The sequence below is a fragment of the Neopelma chrysocephalum genome, unplaced genomic scaffold (assembly GCF_003984885.1).
Source record: "Neopelma chrysocephalum unplaced genomic scaffold, ASM398488v2 Primary Assembly neopelma1_76, whole genome shotgun sequence".
Classification (NCBI taxonomy): Eukaryota; Metazoa; Chordata; class Aves; order Passeriformes; family Pipridae; genus Neopelma; species Neopelma chrysocephalum.
Window position 1 is genome coordinate 3,020,969 of NW_020897737.1, and position 20,866 is coordinate 3,041,834.

Consider the following 20,866-nt stretch of genomic DNA (forward strand, 5'->3'; position numbering starts at 1 on the left):
CAGACAATCAAAACACTCCTAATGCAACACAGCTACCCCACTGCCTCTCCTTGCCTATCCCTTCTGAAGGGTTTATACTCATCCATTGCAGCATTCCAGGTGTGAGTCATCTCACCATGTTTCTGTGATAGCAGCTGAGTCATTGTTTTCCTGCTGCACAATGGCTTCCAGCTTCTCCTGTTTGTTGTCCACCTGCACGGGTTGGTGAGGATGAACTTTAGCTGTGCTATTGATCCTGACACCTCTTTGGAGGGAGGAGCCCTAGTTCCTACATGATCATTCCCAGGCACTTCCATGCTTTCTAACACATCAATAACTCTTGCATCTCTGATGATGTGGGAATCTCCATCCCCTACTTCCAACTGAGATGGCAGACCAAAGGATGCTGCTAGCACACCATCCCTCAAATATAGGTCTGTTGCCCTAAGACTTCTCTAGTGATCCTGGTTTCATCCTCTTCTGCCTTCAAATCTAGTTTAAAGCTCTTCTAATGAGTACTGCTAATTCCCATGCAAAGATCCTTTTCCCACTTTGAGACAGTGTACCCCATCTGTCACCAGAAGGCCTTCTATCGTGTAAAGTGACCCATGATCAAATAAAATGTAGCAATCTAAGGAATCTGTGAAATGACAAATGGGAGGCAAAAAGAAAATCACAGGTTGTGTGTCCTATATCCAGGACTGCACAGATATTTTGCATTTAATAGATACTGGATAAAATACAGAAACAGAGATAGAAGGCAGCACTATAGCCCTTACTGCCTTCTTATGTCTCAGTCTTGCATTCTCCTCCTCATATTTCTCCATGCCATTTTTAAAAAGGTAAAACAGAAAGACCCAGGGAACTACAGGTCAGTAAGTCTCACCTCTGGCCAGCAAGATCACGGAGCTGATCCTCATGGAAAAGGAGGTGGTGATTGGTGACCAACATGGCTTCACTAAGGGCAAATCATGCCTGACAAATTTGGTGCCCTTCTAGGACAGAGTTAATGAATTAGTGGATGGGGGAAGTGCAACTGATGCCATCTAGCTGGACTTTTACAAAGCATTTGACACTGTGCTACACGACATCCTTATCTCTAAACTGGAAAAACAGGGATTTGATGGACGGACCACTCAGTGAATAAAGAATTGGCTGCATAGTCACACTCAAAACATTGTAGTCAACAGCTCAATGTCCATGGAGAGACCAGTGACTAGTGGTGTTCCTCAGGGGCTGGTATTGGGACCAGAACTGTTTAACATCTGACATGGACAGTGGGATCGAATGCACCCTCACCAAGTTTGCCAATGACACCCAGCTGTGTGGTGTGGTCGACACACTGCAGGAAGGGATGCCATCCAGAAGGACCTTAACAGGCTTTAAGATGGGCCTGTGCAAACATCGTGAAGTTCAAAAAGCCAAGTGCAAGGTTCCGTACATGGGTCAGGCAATCCCAAGCACAAATACAGACTGGGCAGAGAACAAATTGAGATAAGCCCTGAGGAGAAGCACTTGGGGGTGTTGGTTGATGAGAAGCTCAACATGACCCAGCAACATGCATTTGCAGCCCAGAGGGCCACCCATATCCCAGGCTTCACCAAAAGCAGCGTGGACAGCAGGTCAAGGGAGAGGATTCTGCCCCTCTACTCTGCCCTTGTGATACCCCACCTGAAGTGCTGCATTGAGTTCTGGGGATAAGAGAAGTTGTGCATGCCCCATCCCTGAAAGTGTTCAAGGTCAGGTTGGATGGGGCTCTGATCAATCTGGTCTAGTGGAAGGTGTCCCTGCCCATGGCACGGTGGTTGAAATGGGATGATCTTTATGGTCCCTTCTAATGCAACCCATTCTATGACTATATGATTTCTTCCCCAACCCTGAGATTCTTAAATCCTCAGCTGAATACTGGCAGTTACAGCAAGAAAGGTAGAAAACAGCCATATTCTAGTAGAGAATGAGTTTAGGTAACTTTTAGAAAATTTGTTTTGGAGCCACTGGTTTATTTTAAATTCAGCCCCCATTCCCTGTTCTCTATCAGAGAACTTAGTTGCAGAGACATCTGGTCTGTGAATCTCAAATATACTGTGTCATTAAGACAGTGGCAACCTGGAGTTCAACTTGGATAGTAAATAGAATTTGAGGTGTCAACAGTAAATTTACTGGTAAAAAACAATGTGCCAGGCTCTGTCAATGCTGGTAAAACAAGTAGTTCCAGACAATGCCCCAAACACTGAAACTTGATTGTAACTGTTCAGTGCTTATAGGTGCCTCGTTTCCTCCACTGTCCCAACACAAGAAAGGACAGACTTTTGTGGCTGTAGATGTAAGCTCTTTGGAGCTGACTCTCATTTCGTGGGAATATACACATTCCAATCACATAATCATTATCATGATTGCTTGCTTTTAGGGTGCACATATCAGCAACAAAATAAGAAAAAGGTCCTTTGCAAAGTGAAATGGAACTACAGAAAAATAAAACAGTCTGGTAGATGCTCAGCCAGTGCAAGAGAATACGTTACTGACACCTTTAAGGAGGCCATTATTTATCAATATAAGTAGACTTTTTATGAATGCTCCAGAGGAGGTTTGGGATTAATTGTGATTGGTCAGGGTTGGAAAGTAGAAAAAGATTGGTCAACATAGGAAAAAAAAGCTTTTCCATTGGCTCCGCTGCAAGAAGACAAACTTCCAGGCAATTTGGATCAGGATTTTTTTTCCAGGGCAAGTTACATTCATAGTCCTAGTTAGCTGTCAAGATCACAGCCAGGTCTTCTGTACTCTCAAGCAACCAGAGCACCATCTTTCATCAGGCCAATTCTGACAACTTTTTTGTCTCGAGCTCAGAGCTCTCAAATTTCTTTTTCAATAGCAACAAAGGAAAACATGAAGAAAGTTCCTAACTTCCAAGTGCAGCTTGATAGGTACAAGCTACCAGAAAACATTCTAAACACAAAATATATCAGTCCAGTTACATGTAAAGTCATCGATATCTATTCTTGTTGCATACTATAGCTTTGAGACTTCCTCTGTGACACTAATTAGCAAAAACCTTTCACAACCCTGAATCATTCCTGAAGTTCAACATACATCATGTAAGTGCCATGCAAGGCTACAGACCAAACAAAAAACTCTCTGAGTACAGACTGAATTAGGTGAAAATCCTAACCAGCAGACAGTGGATTTTGAATGGTGAGATAATACTTAGATTGGTTCTAAGTGGCAATGGAAAAGAAAAACATACTTGACCCAACAGCAAGCAGCAGAATTATTTCCCCTCTGCCCAACCCTGCAGCATGAATTCACTCATTCAGTTCAGCCTCTTGTCAGAGTCTAAAAGCAGAAGTTCAGTACGGAAAACTAATTTTTAAAACAGCTTAAAAGCTGGAGTGACGAAGACTGGATGGGAGGGGAAATTGTCATAGAAGATAAGATTTTTAGATACAGGCTTAAATGTACCTTCCATTTTTAGTGAAAGGATTACTACAATTAAAACAGATCTGCCAACTTACAGCAAGGACAGATCATGAGGAAACTGATTTTATAAAGGAAACAGTTAGCTAGTTATATGCCAACACTTGTTACACAGTCTCTCCAAATAAAAATAATTGCTCAAGTCTTTCATTATTAAGTGGGAATTCTGCTGAATGTTTTGAAAAATTTGATGCAGCTGCTTTTCCTCAGAGTATATGTCAGAAATATACTTGCATGACTCACATAGCTTCCAAAATTCCTGTAAGCAATCTTGAGCATGCAGATATGGCCAAAGTGACTGGTTTCCTGACACAGCTTCAAAACCTGAAGTCACTGTTAACTATCCGAACTGACTGACTGGAAAACTATTTCTGAGCAAAAATATTAACCAAAACTTGAAGTATCATCATCAGACTTTACTTTGGAAGTGAGAAAATTGTGAGAGAGGCTTGATTTCATGTTAAACATTAGTGTTGATGTGCCAATAGTGAATTAAAGGGCTGCTAAATCCTATTACATTATTTATGGGAACTGACACTTCAAAGTTGTCAAGGGAGGCAGAGTGGACATACACTTGCAGATGAAAACAGTCTTAAGGGAGGCAGCCAACAGAAATTATGCAAAATGACAACAATCTGAGGATGATTCTTCTGGTCTGCTTTATATAATTAAAAAAGACTACTGTCGATCAGTATGCAAGGACTGAAGAATTAATTTAAAGTAGCAAAAGCATTTACACAGAGAGATCTAACTTCTGAAAACTGGAAAGGCTGGCCCACTTTGCTCTAAACAGTTATAAAAAAAAGTGCCAAAAAGTGGTGCCAAAGTTAAGAGAATAGATACCAATACTATCTGAAATGTTATAAGAAAGGCTTGGAAAATTTCATATGCTTTATCTACCCAAAGAATGCTGAAAAAGCACAAAGGAAATCATAACCATAGTCAGAAAATGCACTTTGCTGCTCCAAGTGGAATACATGCAGTACAGCATTATGCCAGAAATTTATTATCAGTATTATCTTGGCTAAGTCTCTGATATGTGGGTGCATGCCATGTAAGTAGGAGATGACTTGACATTAAAGCCTTTGGAAGTTTTGTTAATCATCACTTATTTTCTATAGTAATGGTACTTGTGGGCTGTGTCCCACTCTTGACCATGGAACTGAGGAGCTGGAACTGGCTGTGCTCATACTGTGACATTCCTGACTTATAATTAGTTTCCTTGGGTCCAGACAATACAATACATTCAGAAAAGTATCCATGAACACACCCTTATCACCACAGCACAAAAAAGGTAGCACAGTAGGAAGAATGCTCCAAATATCTTCAGAGTAAGTAAAATTACTGGGGGGGGGGGAAATGACAATTTGGAGTGAAAGAAACTCCATGCAACAGTAATTGTGGGCCGATTTTTCAATGTCATTTGCTGTATTTGGGCACATAAGCCCTTTCAGAAGTGCAAATTTTTCCTTATTCCTATATTTAACTCTAACAGATGCAAAAGTTGGGGGTTTTAACCTCACTAGAAATAAAAGCATCCACTTAATAAGTATGATCTCTTAAGCCCTAAAAGAAATCCTAAAACACATGTGCATACTTCCAAATGTTTAAAATAAACTTTCTGAGAATGAAAACAAACAAAAAATGCAATATCTTTCTTTTTTTCAAACATTTTTAGATGGTGATAATTGATGTCTTTACAAGAGATAGCCAATCATAGATAGGAAGAATTACACATACAGGAGCAAATCCTCTCAGTACATAAGCACCAGTGTTATTTTCCTTATATTACTAATAACCACTGTGTCAGTATAGTTGAGCACTAATACAGTCAAGTATTCTATTGAAAAAATATAGTCACAAGTTTATGTGCCTGCACAATCTGGCTTTTAACCAGTAACAACAACAGTCATTAACTTCCTTGCAAGTGTTTGCCACCTGTAACACATTTGGCTTGCCACAGTCCATTAAAATGACGTCAAAAGAATCTTGTATACTAATATATTCCATCTAGAGCTCATAAATGTTCTTTATAAAAAGTTTAAAACTCTAAACTTTCTACATGGAGGTCACTTGATTCTGCTTAACATTTGGAAATCTGAAGCTAAGAACTGTTTCCTCAAAACTAATTTCATCCCTTCTTTTTATTCACAGTTGTATTTGTTTATCTGGGGATAAGCTATGCCGTGTTTTCCAGTGTCCTAGGCATCAAAAAAACCCACAAGCACTTCTTCTTTCTTCATATTTTTTGGAGAACACACATACTTTGGCACCTCAGATGACAGAACTGAGTAGAGATGCTGCTGACAGTACTAACAGCCTAAAACAAAAAAACCCCAATAAAATAGGATGAAACCATAAATATGCCCTTGTGTCTGTCTAGCTTTTCTTGAAGGATTTCTGACATTTGCAACTGATACAGACATGAAAAACAAAATCCCTCTTTGCTTGCTTCCTCAGAACTCTTCTATGACATCTGTCCACCTGCTGAGCAGCTCTGTCCTTTTCACTATTTGAAGCACAAGACGTTAAAACCTCTACATCTTAGTAGCAGTTTTACCACTTGAATGTCAGATTCTCTCTCAATAAAATCATTTTATGAAATTTACTATATTTGGAGAATTAGAATCAGAATTTGTCTAGTCACTGAACCTATGAAATCTCATTGCTTGCACAATATTGTTAAGCAGGCACACCTAAATTAAAAAAAAAATAGCAGTAAATTTGAACTGAAAGAAGCTCTGACCTTCTAAAATAAAAACATGCCATGACACAGGAAGCAGCTTCTGAAACTAGCATTAAGTACATGGCAAAAAACACTTCCAATTTTTTAATACCTCAAGCACATTCTCACTCATCATGGCTAGGCTTCATGAACGAAGATTTGGGAAGGGCTCTACCCATGTTTGTTGCAGGCGCGTTGGTGGCTAAAAAGGCCAATACGAGACAGGCATGTCCGGTTGCAAAAGGCACAGCAGAAAGACTCCTTAGATGGTATATTCTGCAAGGCTCGATTCTTTCTGCGTTGTCTTTTCTCCTCAAGGGTGATCCTGTGTGCTTTCTCAACAGCATCAGCAGCGTTATAGATGGTCTGTCTCCAGGCCACCCGATTGGAGGCCAGAGTAGACCAGTTATGGTGATCAATATGGCCAAGGCTGAGATGTTGTTTCAGGGAGTCCTTGTATCTTTTCTTCGGGGCTCATTACTAACATGATAAATGTATGACACACTATTGATATACAGAAACTTTATGAATGACAAGCACTGTTATCTTTATCAGTTTGGGTCCAGAGTACTGACAGACTAACCATCAGTTTACAGAATAGCCACGAGAAAACACAAATTACTTTACCTCACCTTACCTCTTTACAAATCACTTTACCTCACTTTATTCTACTTTACCTCACACAAAAGCAGTACAAAAGTTATCCAATTTGTACAAGAACTTTATGAAGTTATTTTTCATTTACTGTTACAGAAAGAGCATAAATTGCCAAGTTCAAATGTGTCATTTCTGTTACATGTTTTGGACCTTACTACCTTCTCCTTAGCCATATTCAGATCAAGAGAATGCAGATATTCTAGGCTCATACACACCCTAAATAGACTGAAGATCAAAGAATTTTGTGGTGTTTTTGTAAGAACAGTGTAAAAGATTTAACAATATGTTCTGAAAATAGGAACACCTGCAGTTTAAAAAAATGGTAAGAAAATAATGTCTTGTTATGACATGTTGTGTTTTAGTTATCTCCTCATCCATAACCTAAAAGAAGTTACTACCAATGAGTTTTTATGAAAACACAAAAAGCATCCAAAATGCTAAGCACCACATTGGTTCATTTCTTGTTAGTGACAGTTTTTCCTCTTAATTTCAAAAGGAAAATACATTCAAAAGTCCTATTCATCAAGATGAATGTGATTTATTTGGAATACCAACACTAGACAAATCAGGAAAAAATTCTCTTACCTTTGCCTGCTGTAGCCAGGAACAAATGAAGTAAAAGGACTGTTTGAAAAATCCTGAATCTCAAGAAAATGTCTTGTATTCTGCCAACACAGCAGTGCTGTTTTCCCCAGGCAACCATTCTAGAAGAAAATAAATAAATAAATAAATAAACCAAAATGACTAGAAAAAGTGTAGGTGTGTGGACATTATGAAAAACTATGTTTCCAACACAAGAGTATAAATCTTTTCAACCCCGTTATACTATTGGGCATATATTGTACAGAGATGCACAAATACTCTATACATTGTCAAGACACTAAGAAAGAAAGAGCTGTTTGCTGAAAGGATAAACAAAACTAAAATCAAAAAACCTCATTTGAGCTCTAATTCTCCAAAGACTCACAAATACATCAGAGCATGACTCCTTGCACAAAGAAGACTTTCAACATTTGAAAAACAAACAAACAAAACCTCCAAAAGATACACACACAAACAAAACAAACAAACAAAACTCAAAACAAACAAACCCAACTAAAACCTGGCAGAGCAAGCATGGAGAGCTTATCCAAAAGCTTTGTTAATTTCATCAAGAATGTAAGAAAGCATCTCTTCAGTCCCCTACCCTCATGTAGGGGACTCTCATGTGACGTTTTAACAGAAGCACTGTGAACTCCTAAGGAAGAAGCAAGACTTTGATTCCCAATCCTCATCTCTTTCTCAAGACAAGAAGCTACTGAAAAAAAAAAAGAGAATGCCACAAGTCACTGTGGGCAGCAATATCATGGAGAGTACCATGAACACTTGGTTTGTCCACATTTCTTCCTGGTGATGGTTGTCTAATGTGAGCAACGGGACACGGTGTTGGAAAAAGAATGTGCCTACTATTATGAGAAATAATGCTCTATGAAATTACACAATTTTTTAAAGATCTTTTCAAAAAAAGGTACGTCTGAATATTTTGCATGCTGAAAGAAACATTAAGTAAACATTCTGGTGCTCTCTGCATGCATTAATTCTTACATACAAAGGTTTAGAGATACGTAGTTGCAAGTGCCTCTGTAATTGATTCTTGAAACAAATGCACAGCAGTAAACTTTACATATTGACTATCTTTAATGTATCAGCTTTATGGTGGAACAGAGCATTCTGCAAGACATCAGAAGTTTAATTTTGCAGTCACAAGTCTGGTGCATGTATGAGTGTACTGGTCAGCAATCCTCCTGCTCCCAAACTGCACTGTGCTTCTGTACATGCTGTATCAGGCTGCAGTAGGTTCAGGCACTGTAAATGGTAAACTCTTTCAGGAGCTGTAAATTTGTGCTAAGGTTAGGGCTAAAATGTTTCGGGGGTTTTTTTTGCAAGTATTCACACAAATCTAAATATTTGTTGATATAAAATGGTTATTATGGGCTGAACTCTGCAAGAGAATTGCTAGAGGAATAAACTGAGAAATAGTGAAGTTGCTAGGTGATTGATATTTTGGAAATTGATTAAATGTACGTGCAATAAATTATACACATGTAACAACATAGCATAGATTGCATAAAGCAAAGGCTTCTCAAAAATTAAGAGTACTGCAGCATTGTTGCCAATGTTTTAAATAATTACATTGTATTACATAGCAAAAAAAAAAGGTAATACAGATTGCATTGAAAAAACACTGATCTGGATGATTACAATACTGCTTCCACAAAAATCAAGCATACTAAAATTGACAGAAAATAAGTCGTATGCCAAAACAGTGGTCATAGCTAATACACACAATCCCATGCAGGAACAGACCAAAATGAAACAAAAACAAGTAAAAAAAACATGAAATGTCAAAGGCAGGCTATCTTTCCAAAGATCCATAGGAAACATGTTCAAACCTGTCTTCAGCTTGTTTCTCTGAATGCCTAAAAATCATATATTAATAAAGTTGTTCGGTCAACAAACAAAGTAGCACAATTACGTTAATTATCCTAAGAGCCTGATAACGAAGACTGTCATGCTTAAATACATCTGTCAACTTCAGGGATTGTGCATCTACAATATAATTTTCTAGGGTTAAAAGAGATACCCATCCAAAAGCCATGTTTCCTTTCTCTGCTTCTTCACGCTTCCCATTCTAGTCTGAAATAAGGTCACTTCCAAGCAAAACCAAGCTGCGCATCTATTCTTCCATTTTATGGGGAAATCTCTTCCTTTGTACACTAAACCATCTATCCACAGTAATATATTTGACACCAAACCAAACAAAAATTCCAGCATACCTTGTCTCTACTATCTTGACATTAAGAGTTGAAATGTCAACAGGACGGAGTTCCACAAGTTTAGCCACTGATACCAGCAAGTACTGAGGCAAACTGCTTGCTTTGTGTCACATATAATACTGATTTGGAATGCTCCTATATTCCCTGCATTTAGTTTTCTCCTTAAGCCTCAGTTCTGCAAACAGATACACATGAAATGAGCTGACTAGGACAAAGGTTTATTCCTGAACCATCAAGCAACCCTTCTATTTGGTCTGGTAGATCTCATTGGGCAATAATGTTAGTGTCCCATCCACCAGAAATAACAACTACATTACAGTAGTCTAAATTTGAGGACAGGAGCCAAGCAATTCCTTGTTCTGACTCCAGCTCTGCCTGAGCACTAGCCCGTAGGAGTTTGAATGGACCTTACTCTAACTCTTCCAGAGTAAGCTTTGCTAATATTTGTCCAGTGTTTAAATGAAAGGCTGTAATAAATACTTTCTGTACATATAGGGTTTTATCTCATCTGGGTTTTTTGACCACTTTTTTTGTTCTCACTTCCTGAGATGGACCCAAGCAAAGACAAGTGGGGACAGATGCGAGCTTCTTGTTGACTGAACACAGTCACATCAAGAACTTTGAAACTATTCAAAGCTATGAATGAAGATTAATATCACAGGGAAAACAATAAAATCCAGATAGCAGGAAACTGAGTAAATGTATAAAGTGAAATACTGACATGGTCACAGCTCAATTGACTTTTTGCAAGACTTTGTACATTTACACCAGCTCAAGATTGTTCCAAGTCTGGATAAAATATACAATTAAAAGAGTTGGGAAAAAAACATTAGTATTCCTTTCTTTTTGCAACAATACTGTTTAGCCATTACTAAAGAAAAAGATGCTTTGACAGATTTTTTTAAAGGAAAAAACACCAAGATATAAAATATAACTTCACCTTAGCCACTATGTTCCTCTTAAACTTAAGTCTTTCTCTGTATTAGAATCCTAAAGCTTTACACTTGATGATCCTGACCAGTAATGTAACTGCAAATATATAATTGAGAATTGGGCATAAGTGATTCTTTTCATTTGTTATTCATTTTGCTCATTTGTTCAAATGAACATTTTCATTGTTCTTTATAACAGATGACTCAGAGAGCCCAGTATGAATATGCACAGTTTTTGCAGTTGGATCAAAAATTTTCACTTGTAAATCAAGCAAATCTAATCAAGTACAACAGTTACTGAGCCACCCAAGCGTGGGAAAGAATTCTATGCACAGGCTACAGGTAAAGATGTAACAGGCTGTCTTTACTTTCTCACTTACAACAAGTCACTTTTATTTACAAAGAGCTAAGTGTCTGAAGTAGACAAGAACATAAAACATTTCTTTATGGGCAGCAGAAAAGATGGAAATTCAGAAAATAAAGGCTTAGGCATAAATTTGCTCTCTCTTGTTTGTTCTCCATGAAGAGTGCTCTATTTTGACCAATCACAATCTGATAGCATTAGCACCTGGGTTTCACAACGTTTCATACCATCTTATTACGTTGAAAGTCAAACTAGAATTGACAGAACTTTTCTTAAAACAAATGAACACACGTAGTTTTAAAAATTAGATGGTTATTTTGTATGTTGTGTTACACATGATGCAGTTCTGCATTAATATCACATTCTCTAGAAATTAAAGAATTTAGTGGAAGCAAAGACAGGAGGATGGCATAAAAAGGAGTCTGTATTCTTATCATTAATATTAATTAGCTTATGCCATGCTATTTTACTTTACTGCTTTCCAAGTGTGTACCTGCGCGTGACATATCAAGATATATAGGACTTACCTTCAGCAACTGCTTGCCTTGTATTACATCAGATATATTTTCTATATGATTGAAGCCAAAGAAAGTGCAAATCATAAATACAGCTGTTGTGTTCTGTTGTGTATTTTGTTAAACCACTTTTCAAAAAATACATCTAAATTTCACAATTCCTATTGAAAATATCTATTTACTGGTAGTCTTTAACATTTAATAAGCTGTTATGCCAAGTTTTAGCCAGAGCAGGTTCTCACTGCCAATGCGTAAACTGTTGGTTAGAGAAACTTATGACCCAAAGCAATCATTCATTTACTTCTAATCATGCTGTCTGCTGCTGCACTTCAAACTCTTTTGTTCAGGTCACACCTGTTTCAACTATAGTCTCTGGGCTTCATTCTGTCTTCTGTAGTTACCCCCTATAAAAATTTTGGATTTTAATAAAAATATTTCCCAAATGTATAAAGTTACTGTTAAGGAGGAGGGCAATAATGAATGGTAAGCTTCTGATCACTGTTCTGTAACAGTCTGCCTTATTCAAACTTATACCAGGTGACAGAAGGCTAAAAAGAGTAAGAGAAACACATCATACTGCCCACGTATGAGAACTTTTTGATGTCTTTAATTACTTTCAAAAATGTAAGCCTGTAGACTTCTTCCATCAACCCTTTATATTTTCCAGACTGGAACCAAAATGCAGTAAAGTCCTTATGTTATTTTTAAATTTTGGCTGAAGCAGCTGAGATGTAATAGGGAGGACGCTTATGTTGGAAAGTCTTATGTCACTGTGAATCTTGGCACGCACAGTATTCACTGACTTAACAGCAGAAGTAACACCATTGATTTTAAAATGTTGTTCGGGGGGGGGAGGGGTATGTGTTTTTCCAGAAGACAGTAATAGGATTATTACTGTCTGAAAATAGCTTGATTTTCATTAATTTTCTCCAGTGTTAATCATGGCTGTAAAAACAGGCATACATATGTGTTCTACATATAGTCACTTTACGTAGAACATCAGTTTTTTCTAAGACTGCAATGGTAATGTGTTCAAGGACCTTCCAAAGATGTCCTCCTGACATAAATCTTTACTGTTTTCAAAGATACTAAATATTTTACTTTTTAATAAGTTGATTTACAGAGAGCAACAAGCCACTTAGTTACAGACATCAGCCACCTGCAAAACTCATGGCTCGCTGGTCCATTTCTTAATAGAATTAAACAGGAGGAAGAATTCTCTGAGAAATCCATTCTTTTGTTTAGTCTTTCAATGCTGCAGGATAGTGGCATCAGAAAGACCTTTTAATATATTTTATTTTGCAACTATCAAGCTGGCAAGCCAAGGTCTGCCTTCAGTCCAACTCATAGATTTCCCCTTAGATTAATGTAAAAGTGCAAATTTAATCACTAAGGTCTGCGTAAGTGAATTCAGGAGTGTGGTATGCTATTGGATGGCTCTCCATCACGGACATCAGTGCCAAAACAAAGCACTTTTGGTACTCAATTCTGTTGTACAGCAACTTGTGTCATATGTAGTGCAAAAATGGAACAAGGGACAATAACAAGCAAGTTTTTGTTCCCTCTCCTCCACAATGGAAACGCTTCACCTCTTTATGTGCAATTGCCACCTGGGAGATGAACAAGAGGCCTCTCTCTAGCTCTTATAAAAGTTTTACACTATCCAGGAAATCCTTGTCTGCGCTGTATATTCCCTCGAGAGCCCACACTCCATTAAATCTTCCAGAGCAAACTAAAAAGCCCTTCAGTGACAACACCTCAGCAGGTTTCCACTTCAAAGAGTTTACAAGGTACTGATGATGTGTGAGAAGCAGAGATGTAATAAAAGTAGTTATGTTTGTCACAAGTCTGGTTATTTCAACTTCAGGTTGTTTACATTTTCATTAATAATACTTAGGGTTTAAAGGTATATTGGTTTAAAGGAGGAGGAAACCACAAAACGTGTTCTGCAGTGTAGAAGACTGCAAGTACAACAAAGACCACATTACAGGTGCATCAAATAAGATTAAAGGAACACTAGACATGCACCTTGAGCCATGTAAAGCCATGAGAAAGGGTGTACAAAGGTATAAGCATAAAAAAAAAGCAGACAAAAAGTTTTGGAAAGCCTTTATATTCAGTTACAAGACTTAAATTTGCTGCAGAGATAAAGAGGGAAGGACAAAGACTTTCCTAAAGCTCAAATATTCAAATCAGTGAATAATGTAAGCAGGCTGTGAGCAATCAAGCGAGGGCCAGGCATGCCAGAAAGAAGACTGTCCAGCTCATGCTTTCAATTTTCCTACTTTTCAAAAATGAGTTCTGAAAGTTTCATCTTACTGTAAGTGGGGGAAAAAAGAAAGTAAATAGTGGTTTCTGCTCACTCATCCCCACTCTCCTTTCCATGCTCCCTTGGCTTGAACAGCAACACCCTAAAAGAGAAATTATATTGTGATTTCATCATAGGCCTCACTTTATGGACTTAACAGATCTCTTGGATCTTGCACTTGGAGCTGTTAAAATTTCTCTGGAAGCTAAGAAGCACAATATTTAGTGGAGGATTCTGGTTAGTTTTTTTTTTCTTTTAAACAACCTCTCAGATGTTTCAGTCAACAGCCCAGTGATCAAAACTAATAGTTTGTATCAAAGAAATAAAACTCATCAGTTTGGAAAGATGGATGCACTGAAGCAAGCACCTTCCAAAGTCCTGCTACAACTCTGTTTTGGAATATGGCATTGCTACCCTACACAGCCTATGGAAATATAGTCATTTCGGCACTTAAGTCTTCACATGGGGTAAATATCTAGGGGACCTCTATTAAGACATTCTAGTAAACAGGGTTATGCCAGAACAGCATTCTGATCCTCTTTTATCATTCCTTGGGGTCAATATAAGTCTATGTAGGGGGACAGGAGATTGTACCATTGCCAGGACAAACCCCATAATCAGTTGTTAGGGAAAGAAAGGAGTTCTGACTGGAGCCCACATTAGACTACTACAAATGAAACAAGTTAGTCAATAAACATTCTCAAACACTTGAAAGTCATCACACAAGTGAGTAGATGACTTCAAACCAACTTCAGAAAAATTTATTTAAACCAGAACCATTTCTGTGTGTAGCCCCCACAATCATATCAGCTCAAAAAACTTACTTTGTACAACTACACTCCACATGCCTTTTTTCATCATCACGACCTCCACAAAAAAAAGTGATTAGCCTTCTTAGAAATAAACCACACTAACCTCAATGCTGACTTGCTGAAACACAGATAAGGATGAAAAAAGGAAAGCATTTTTAATTCAAGTTATATGAATACTTGGCCTATGCTATGAATAAGTAATGATGGAACAAAGTCACTTCAAAACATGAAGCCCATCAGAAACCCATTCAATCAGCTTATGTCCATAATTAATTTGGTGCAAAAGAAACAAAGATACTCAAAGTCTGGTTGGGAACTTGGAAATTAAACGTGGAATTTGGCAACATTCACAGTCAAGCATGCCCAGATATCTAATAAATCCAGGCAGAGGCACAGAGTAATTTTTTCTCTAAAGAAAGGGACATACTATGAGAAGATTTAAAACACTAAAAGCATCAGTAAAAAGATGTTGAGTTTTGCTGTGTGTGCACAATAACATCTCCATAATGAGCATATTCACATTACTCATTGTCTTGCTATTTCTACCATTTCTAAATGTGTCACATCTTGTCAAACATGACAACTTCTGGCAAACCTACTGATGGATCTCTGAGACCTTAACTCCTCAATGATTCCTTTAAGGAACACTTTAAATGAGAACATACTCAGTGCTTAATTTGTGAGTGGTTGTTCTTTTTTGGTAACTAAGGCATCACTTGAGGTACTCATGCAAATTTCAGAAAACAAAAATGTGATAAATTCTAGTAATTTTCTCTAAATTCCACAGAGTGAAAAAGTATTTTAAGTAGACTGGGGAACTTTATAAACTATTTCTTTTCCATATACTGTTCCACCTAGTATAACTGACATTGTACGGTTTTCTTTTAAACAAAAATAAGTTAATCATGTTACAAACTATGTTTTTTCTATGAGATGATAAGAACATTTATGAGATGATAAGCCAGCAGAAGAAGACCTAGAAGGGAAGAAAAAATTCACTGTTTTTATAAGGCACTAGCTGAAAAGCAGCTGTTGTGTCAAACAATAATTGTATTTCTGGGCTACGGTGCTCATTGACAAAAGCACAGAGAATAAAAATAGATAAAACCAGAAAATGCTGAGTCTGGGACTTGAACTGCCAGATACACTTCTAAAATCTTGTATGTTCCACTACATAATACCTGCAATAAAACTGTCCTGAAGCTGATGTAAGTAGCACTCACCTGTGGTATACAAAATGTTCAGCTCATAGCTGAAGATAAATCATGCAGGGAGGAGCTTGAGACCCATTTTTTTGTCTTTGATTTAATGTCAGCTACAAAGGATCGTTTATCCATCCTGAACAACAATAAATTTCAAAGATATTTGAAATTTGAACACAAAAGAAATGCAAGACTCCCAAATAATTGAGTCCTATTAATTAACATACAGTTACACAGGCCTATCTTTTTCATAGAACAATTATAGATCCTTTCCAAATTGTAACTCCAGCAATTCATGACTGGAAAGAATAAGATCCTCATAATCCTGAGAACCTATCTAATGAAATGGTTCACTCCTTTCATGTTCATAAGATGAGTAGCACCCACCAACAAATGAATATTCTCTAAATCCATGCATCTGGAAAAGAGCAAAGCTTTTAACTGAACCTAGATACAAAAGCACTACTAAACTTGCCATTTATCAGAAAGCTAACAGTTCAGGCCAAATACCTTATTCATGCTGAAGTCTACAAGATAAATTGTATGAGCTACCCTTATTTTGGCCTTCAAATAATCTAATCTAGTGTTCCACTGAAAACATAAAATTCCAAACTCAAGTGTAGTGATCAGTTTTAAACCTATACTCTGTTTGCCAAGGCCACTGATCATATTACATAATAAGAACTAAAAATTGTCCAAATGTAAGAAGAGTTATTCTCTCACGAAGTCCAAAACTTTCACAATCTTCTCTGCAGTTAGCAGTGGAACACCTGACTAAAAGCATTCACAGCACAAAAACCATATAAATTGAGTAATTAACTTGAGAATGGGAATTTAGTCCTTTCTCTCTCTCCAGTTGGCCTTAATTTGAGCCAATTTTTGTTGATGTATTAGAAAGAGAGTTTAACATTAAATTTGGAAGGCCCTGAAGAAAAAAAGCATGCTCACAACCTCCACTTGATCTATAGAATTACCTTAAGCTGCTAAAGTAATATTAATAAAGATACCAATAACATTAGTTCACTTGGTGTCTGACTGCCACAGCGGACATAACATAATACTATCTTACAGAGTAAAGTAGAAAATTTTGTGGATCCAATTTGTATCTAAGCAAGTTTGTTTACATGCACTTTCCTTCCTGTACCCTCTTTCAAAGCATTTAGCTTTGGAGGTTGCTTTCATCATTAAGTTGTAAGTGTGGTTCCACAGTGAAGACAAGTACTTGCAGATCCTCCTAAGCAAAGACATGTTTTCTGTTCTTTAGTTTAATTCCACAAACACATCACTGGTCACCCAGCAGAGGAACAAATCCCACTTGTTTCCCCCATGGAAACAGTTACAGGAGTATGCTTTCCAGCTCAGGCATAACCTTAAACTTTACAGCTTAAGAGCAGGAATATCAACTTGCACAGCTCTCATCTAGTGATGGTATTCACTGTTAGCCCATGCAAGCAAAAGGGAGAAACATGTCCTGAGTAGAGACACGTAACACCAGCTTTATTTTTCAGCACAGGTGACAGAGCTGAAGACCCAACTAATTTGCTTTGAGATTGAATAACATTTAGATCTGCATGTTGGAGGTTATAAAGTCTATTTTGGCCCATGTTGAAGCTCATTCTATCACACCTTCAGCATTACTATAACTGACTTAAGCAGGGAGGCTGGACCAGATGACCCATAATGGTTCCTTCCAACCTTACTGATTCTGGGATTTCATATAAGTCAAACTCAGCCCAGGCTTGTACAATCACACGTTTAATTTGCTGGATAAGCATACCTTGAACTAGTTTACAAGCATTTTTTCCACATTTCCACATAAATCAATGCAAGACAATAACACAGTAAAAGCAAGAGTTCAGTGCTGTTATAAGTACTACCCTTGAATGACAAAATGTATACACTTGCAAAGCAAAAATAAACTCAGTCGAGAAAGGATGCTTCTGATACACTTAGCCAGTGGAAGTGACAAAACCCCAGACAAATAAACCCCTCAGAATAATTATTGTGCACAAAAGGTGACTCTGAAGACATCTTACTTTCAATGATGTAGGTTTCCTTGCAGAAAGCATGTGAAAGAAGCAGAAAAAACTTTTAAGCTGAGTATATTCTCTGCACTCGTTCCCACAGACAACGCGTGTGAGAACAAACCCCGAGCCAGCCGAGCAAAACAGTCCCCAACGGGACGCTGCCTCGGTTCTTTCGTAAACCACATTCAAACCCTACTGACGCGTCCACCAAAATCATTTACTTTTTAGGCCGATTTAAACAGGCTACTGAAAATTTCTCGCCGCTGATTAAGCGCTCAAAAGACGACTGGAAAGATGATGGAAACCTCCCCACCGGCAACACGGAGAAATGTACCTGGCAACCAGCGCGGTGCCCTCAGCACGGACTCCGGACGGGCTCTCGCAGCCCCTCAGCGCGGCCTCGGCCCCGCACCGGCCCCGCGCGAGTCACAACGGCCCCGCAGCGCTCGGCCCCCGCTCTCCCTCCCTCCACTGACTCCCCTCGGGCCGCGCTTCCCTCGGCCCGGCGACACCCGCAAGTGCCACTCCGGGAGACGGATCCGTGACTAAGCGGGAGCCGCGGGACCGCGCTGCGGAGGTCGGAGCTCCTCGACCTGCTCGCTCTCCCTCCCTCCCTCCGCCCGCCACCGCCGCCCCCGCGGGACCCCTCCGCCATCACCCCGCTCGTCCCTCCGGGCACGGTCAGCGGGAAAGCTCAGCCCCGGGGAACCTCTGGCGCCCGGCTCCGGAGAGCCGCTCACCTCCGCCCGGCTCGGGGCGACTCCCATCCCCGCAGCCCGCCGGGCTGCCGGTCCCTCCTCGCCCTCGGGAGCCCCGCGAGCCGAGCAGCCGCTCACCTGGCGCCGGGCGACCGCCCGTCCTGTCCCGTCCGTGCCGCCCGTCCTGACCGCTCCCGTCCCGTCCCGTCCCGTCTGTGCTGTCCCTGTGTCCCGTCCCGTCCGGCCCCGCTCGCTCAGCACTGGGCACAGCGGAGGCGGCGGCGGCCCCGGCAGCTGTGGCAGCCGCGGCAGCCGCTGGACGGGGGGCGGAGGCAGGAGAGGGAGGTGCTGCGAAAAGCCGAGGGAACCCGGCGCGGCGGCGGAGTTGCCCGGGAGTGGCCCCCGCGCCCCTCGGCCAGGCGGGCTCGGCCCCGCCCGGCGGCCCCGCGGGTGCGGGCGGTGTCCCGGGAGCTGTGGGCAGCGCAGGAGGAGAGCGGCTGGCCCGCCGCAGGCTGGAGGCAGCGAGCAGTAAGCAGTAAGCAGTAAGCGTGGGGACACTGAGCCCGGACACAGCAAACTCGGGCAGAGGGAACTACCGCTCCGAATAAACTGTTTCAAATTCTTTGGTGGGCAACGTGTTCGGTATTAAAACAGCCTTTTTTCTTGTATGGTTCACCCTTAAAACAGATTTAACTACCTTAAGCCCTAACGTAAACGTAATTTTTCAGAATTCATTTAATTTCAGTAAGATTGATACCTTCAGTTGGTAGTGTAAATGAACTTTGTAAATTGTAAATTGACTTAGCAGGTCAGCAGTAAGCTGAAGCTGTGGCCCTCCTCTTCCCCTTTTTAATTGCTTGGAATTAAACATATTCTGAAAATGCAGCATTTTCAGTGACTTATTTAATACCAAAATGTTTAGGAACTACTCCCTGCATGTGAGGAGGAGCTTTCGTCATTAAACACTGCTGAGAAGAGCTTGGGTCCAGGGCATAGCTGGGGAAAGCACATCCGGAGGGATGTGCTTTAGGAGCTTTAGGCAACAACTCTTCTCAGTGTTACTGAAAAGATAAGACAAGGGCAAATTCTACAAACTCCACAGTCAGTAGGCCTTCCTGAGGATACAGAGTGTGATGAGTCCTCATGATCAGCATAATTTTATAGAGAAGTACTTGTAAAGAAGAGCTGGAGTTAGATGAAGAGACTTGTTTCATTTTGCTTAGATCAGTGATGTCTTGGGATGCTTTGGAGCTGGCATCTAGTGGAACACAAGGCCAGTGCTTTTCTAATTTCTCACATAGGAAAAAACAGGAGGCATTTTTCTTTCTCTGCCTTGCTTAGTGGAATATATTTCACTTCCCCAAAGGTTTAAGGACCATAAATGGTGTTCTCTTCCTAGCTTATACCACCTGTGAGATTTATATCTCCTTCTCCTTCTTCACTTCTGATCTGGATGTCTGGAGGTCAATAACGTGGTTTAGTGGTGTCTCCTCAAAAAGGCTAAAAAGTTGAGTGATGTTGGAAACTGAAGTCTAGCTTACCCATGGACACCTTACCTGACGGTAGTGCAGGGTTAGGAAGCTTTCTGTGTTGTTTGTGTGAATAGTTAGCAGTGTACAGAAGTTTGTCTACCCAACACCTCTGACAAATGATGTATTCTTTGGGATAAAAACCAGCTGGTTGCTGAATTTTCAAGCACTGAAATGTAATTGTGGGCAGAGGAGTTACCTCAAAATACCTATTCTCTTTCCCCTTAGACCAAGTTCATTTACTACGAGAAAATACTGTGTAATTTATGAAAGGAAAACACTCTACCTAATTTACATCTCTAATTGTTTATTTAAACTGTGTATTACATACAACTGGGTAGTGTCCAGTAACGTACATAGAAACTAAACAGAATTGATTTGTAATGACCTAAAAACCCAGACTAAGTTAAAAACTTCATTCCCAGTGTACTTGTATAGCTGTGCTTGGCTGGAAGAGTCCCTAAAATCTATGTATAATCACTCAGATACCAGTATGCCATCTATACAGTTCTAGGACTACGCAAGATCTGGGCAGTGTTCCACGGAAGCCAAAGGCAAACTCGTATGCACTTACCAAGAAAACACAGAATTGAGCAGGTCTGAAGAACAAGCATGAATAACTGAATAATAGAGAACTTTTCAATCCCACTAGTTTGTTATGTCTTTGAGAAAATGCCAAAAAAAAAAAAAAAAAGGTTGTGCTAATTCAGGTTGCTCAATGCCTCCTTTATTGTGTGCTTGTGCAATACTGAACACTGGTTTAGTAGGAATAGCAGGTTTAAGAGACTGATCCTCTCTTGAAGAGAAGGAGTCAAATCTTCTGTCCCCAGA

General features: G+C 39.6%; 1 protein-coding gene across 6 annotated transcripts in view; it reads right to left on the bottom strand.

Moving 5' to 3' along the window:
* ADGRG2 (adhesion G protein-coupled receptor G2) overlaps window positions 1–18,705 on the bottom strand; it is a 64,082-nt gene extending 45,377 nt beyond the window's left edge. The window contains exons 1-4 of one of the 6 annotated variants that reach the window (XM_027689080.1): window positions 18,549–18,563; window positions 17,818–17,836; window positions 15,803–15,917; window positions 7,418–7,536 (exon numbers count right to left, since the gene is read on the bottom strand). In XM_027689080.1, the coding sequence (XP_027544881.1) occupies window positions 7,418–7,535 (118 nt within the window). In that variant the 5' untranslated portion in view covers window position 7,536; window positions 15,803–15,917; window positions 17,818–17,836; window positions 18,549–18,563. The other 5 variants (XM_027689081.1, XM_027689079.1, XM_027689084.1 and 2 more) reach the window with 5 other exon arrangements.
* Window positions 18,706–20,866: the final 2,161 nt, after the last annotated feature.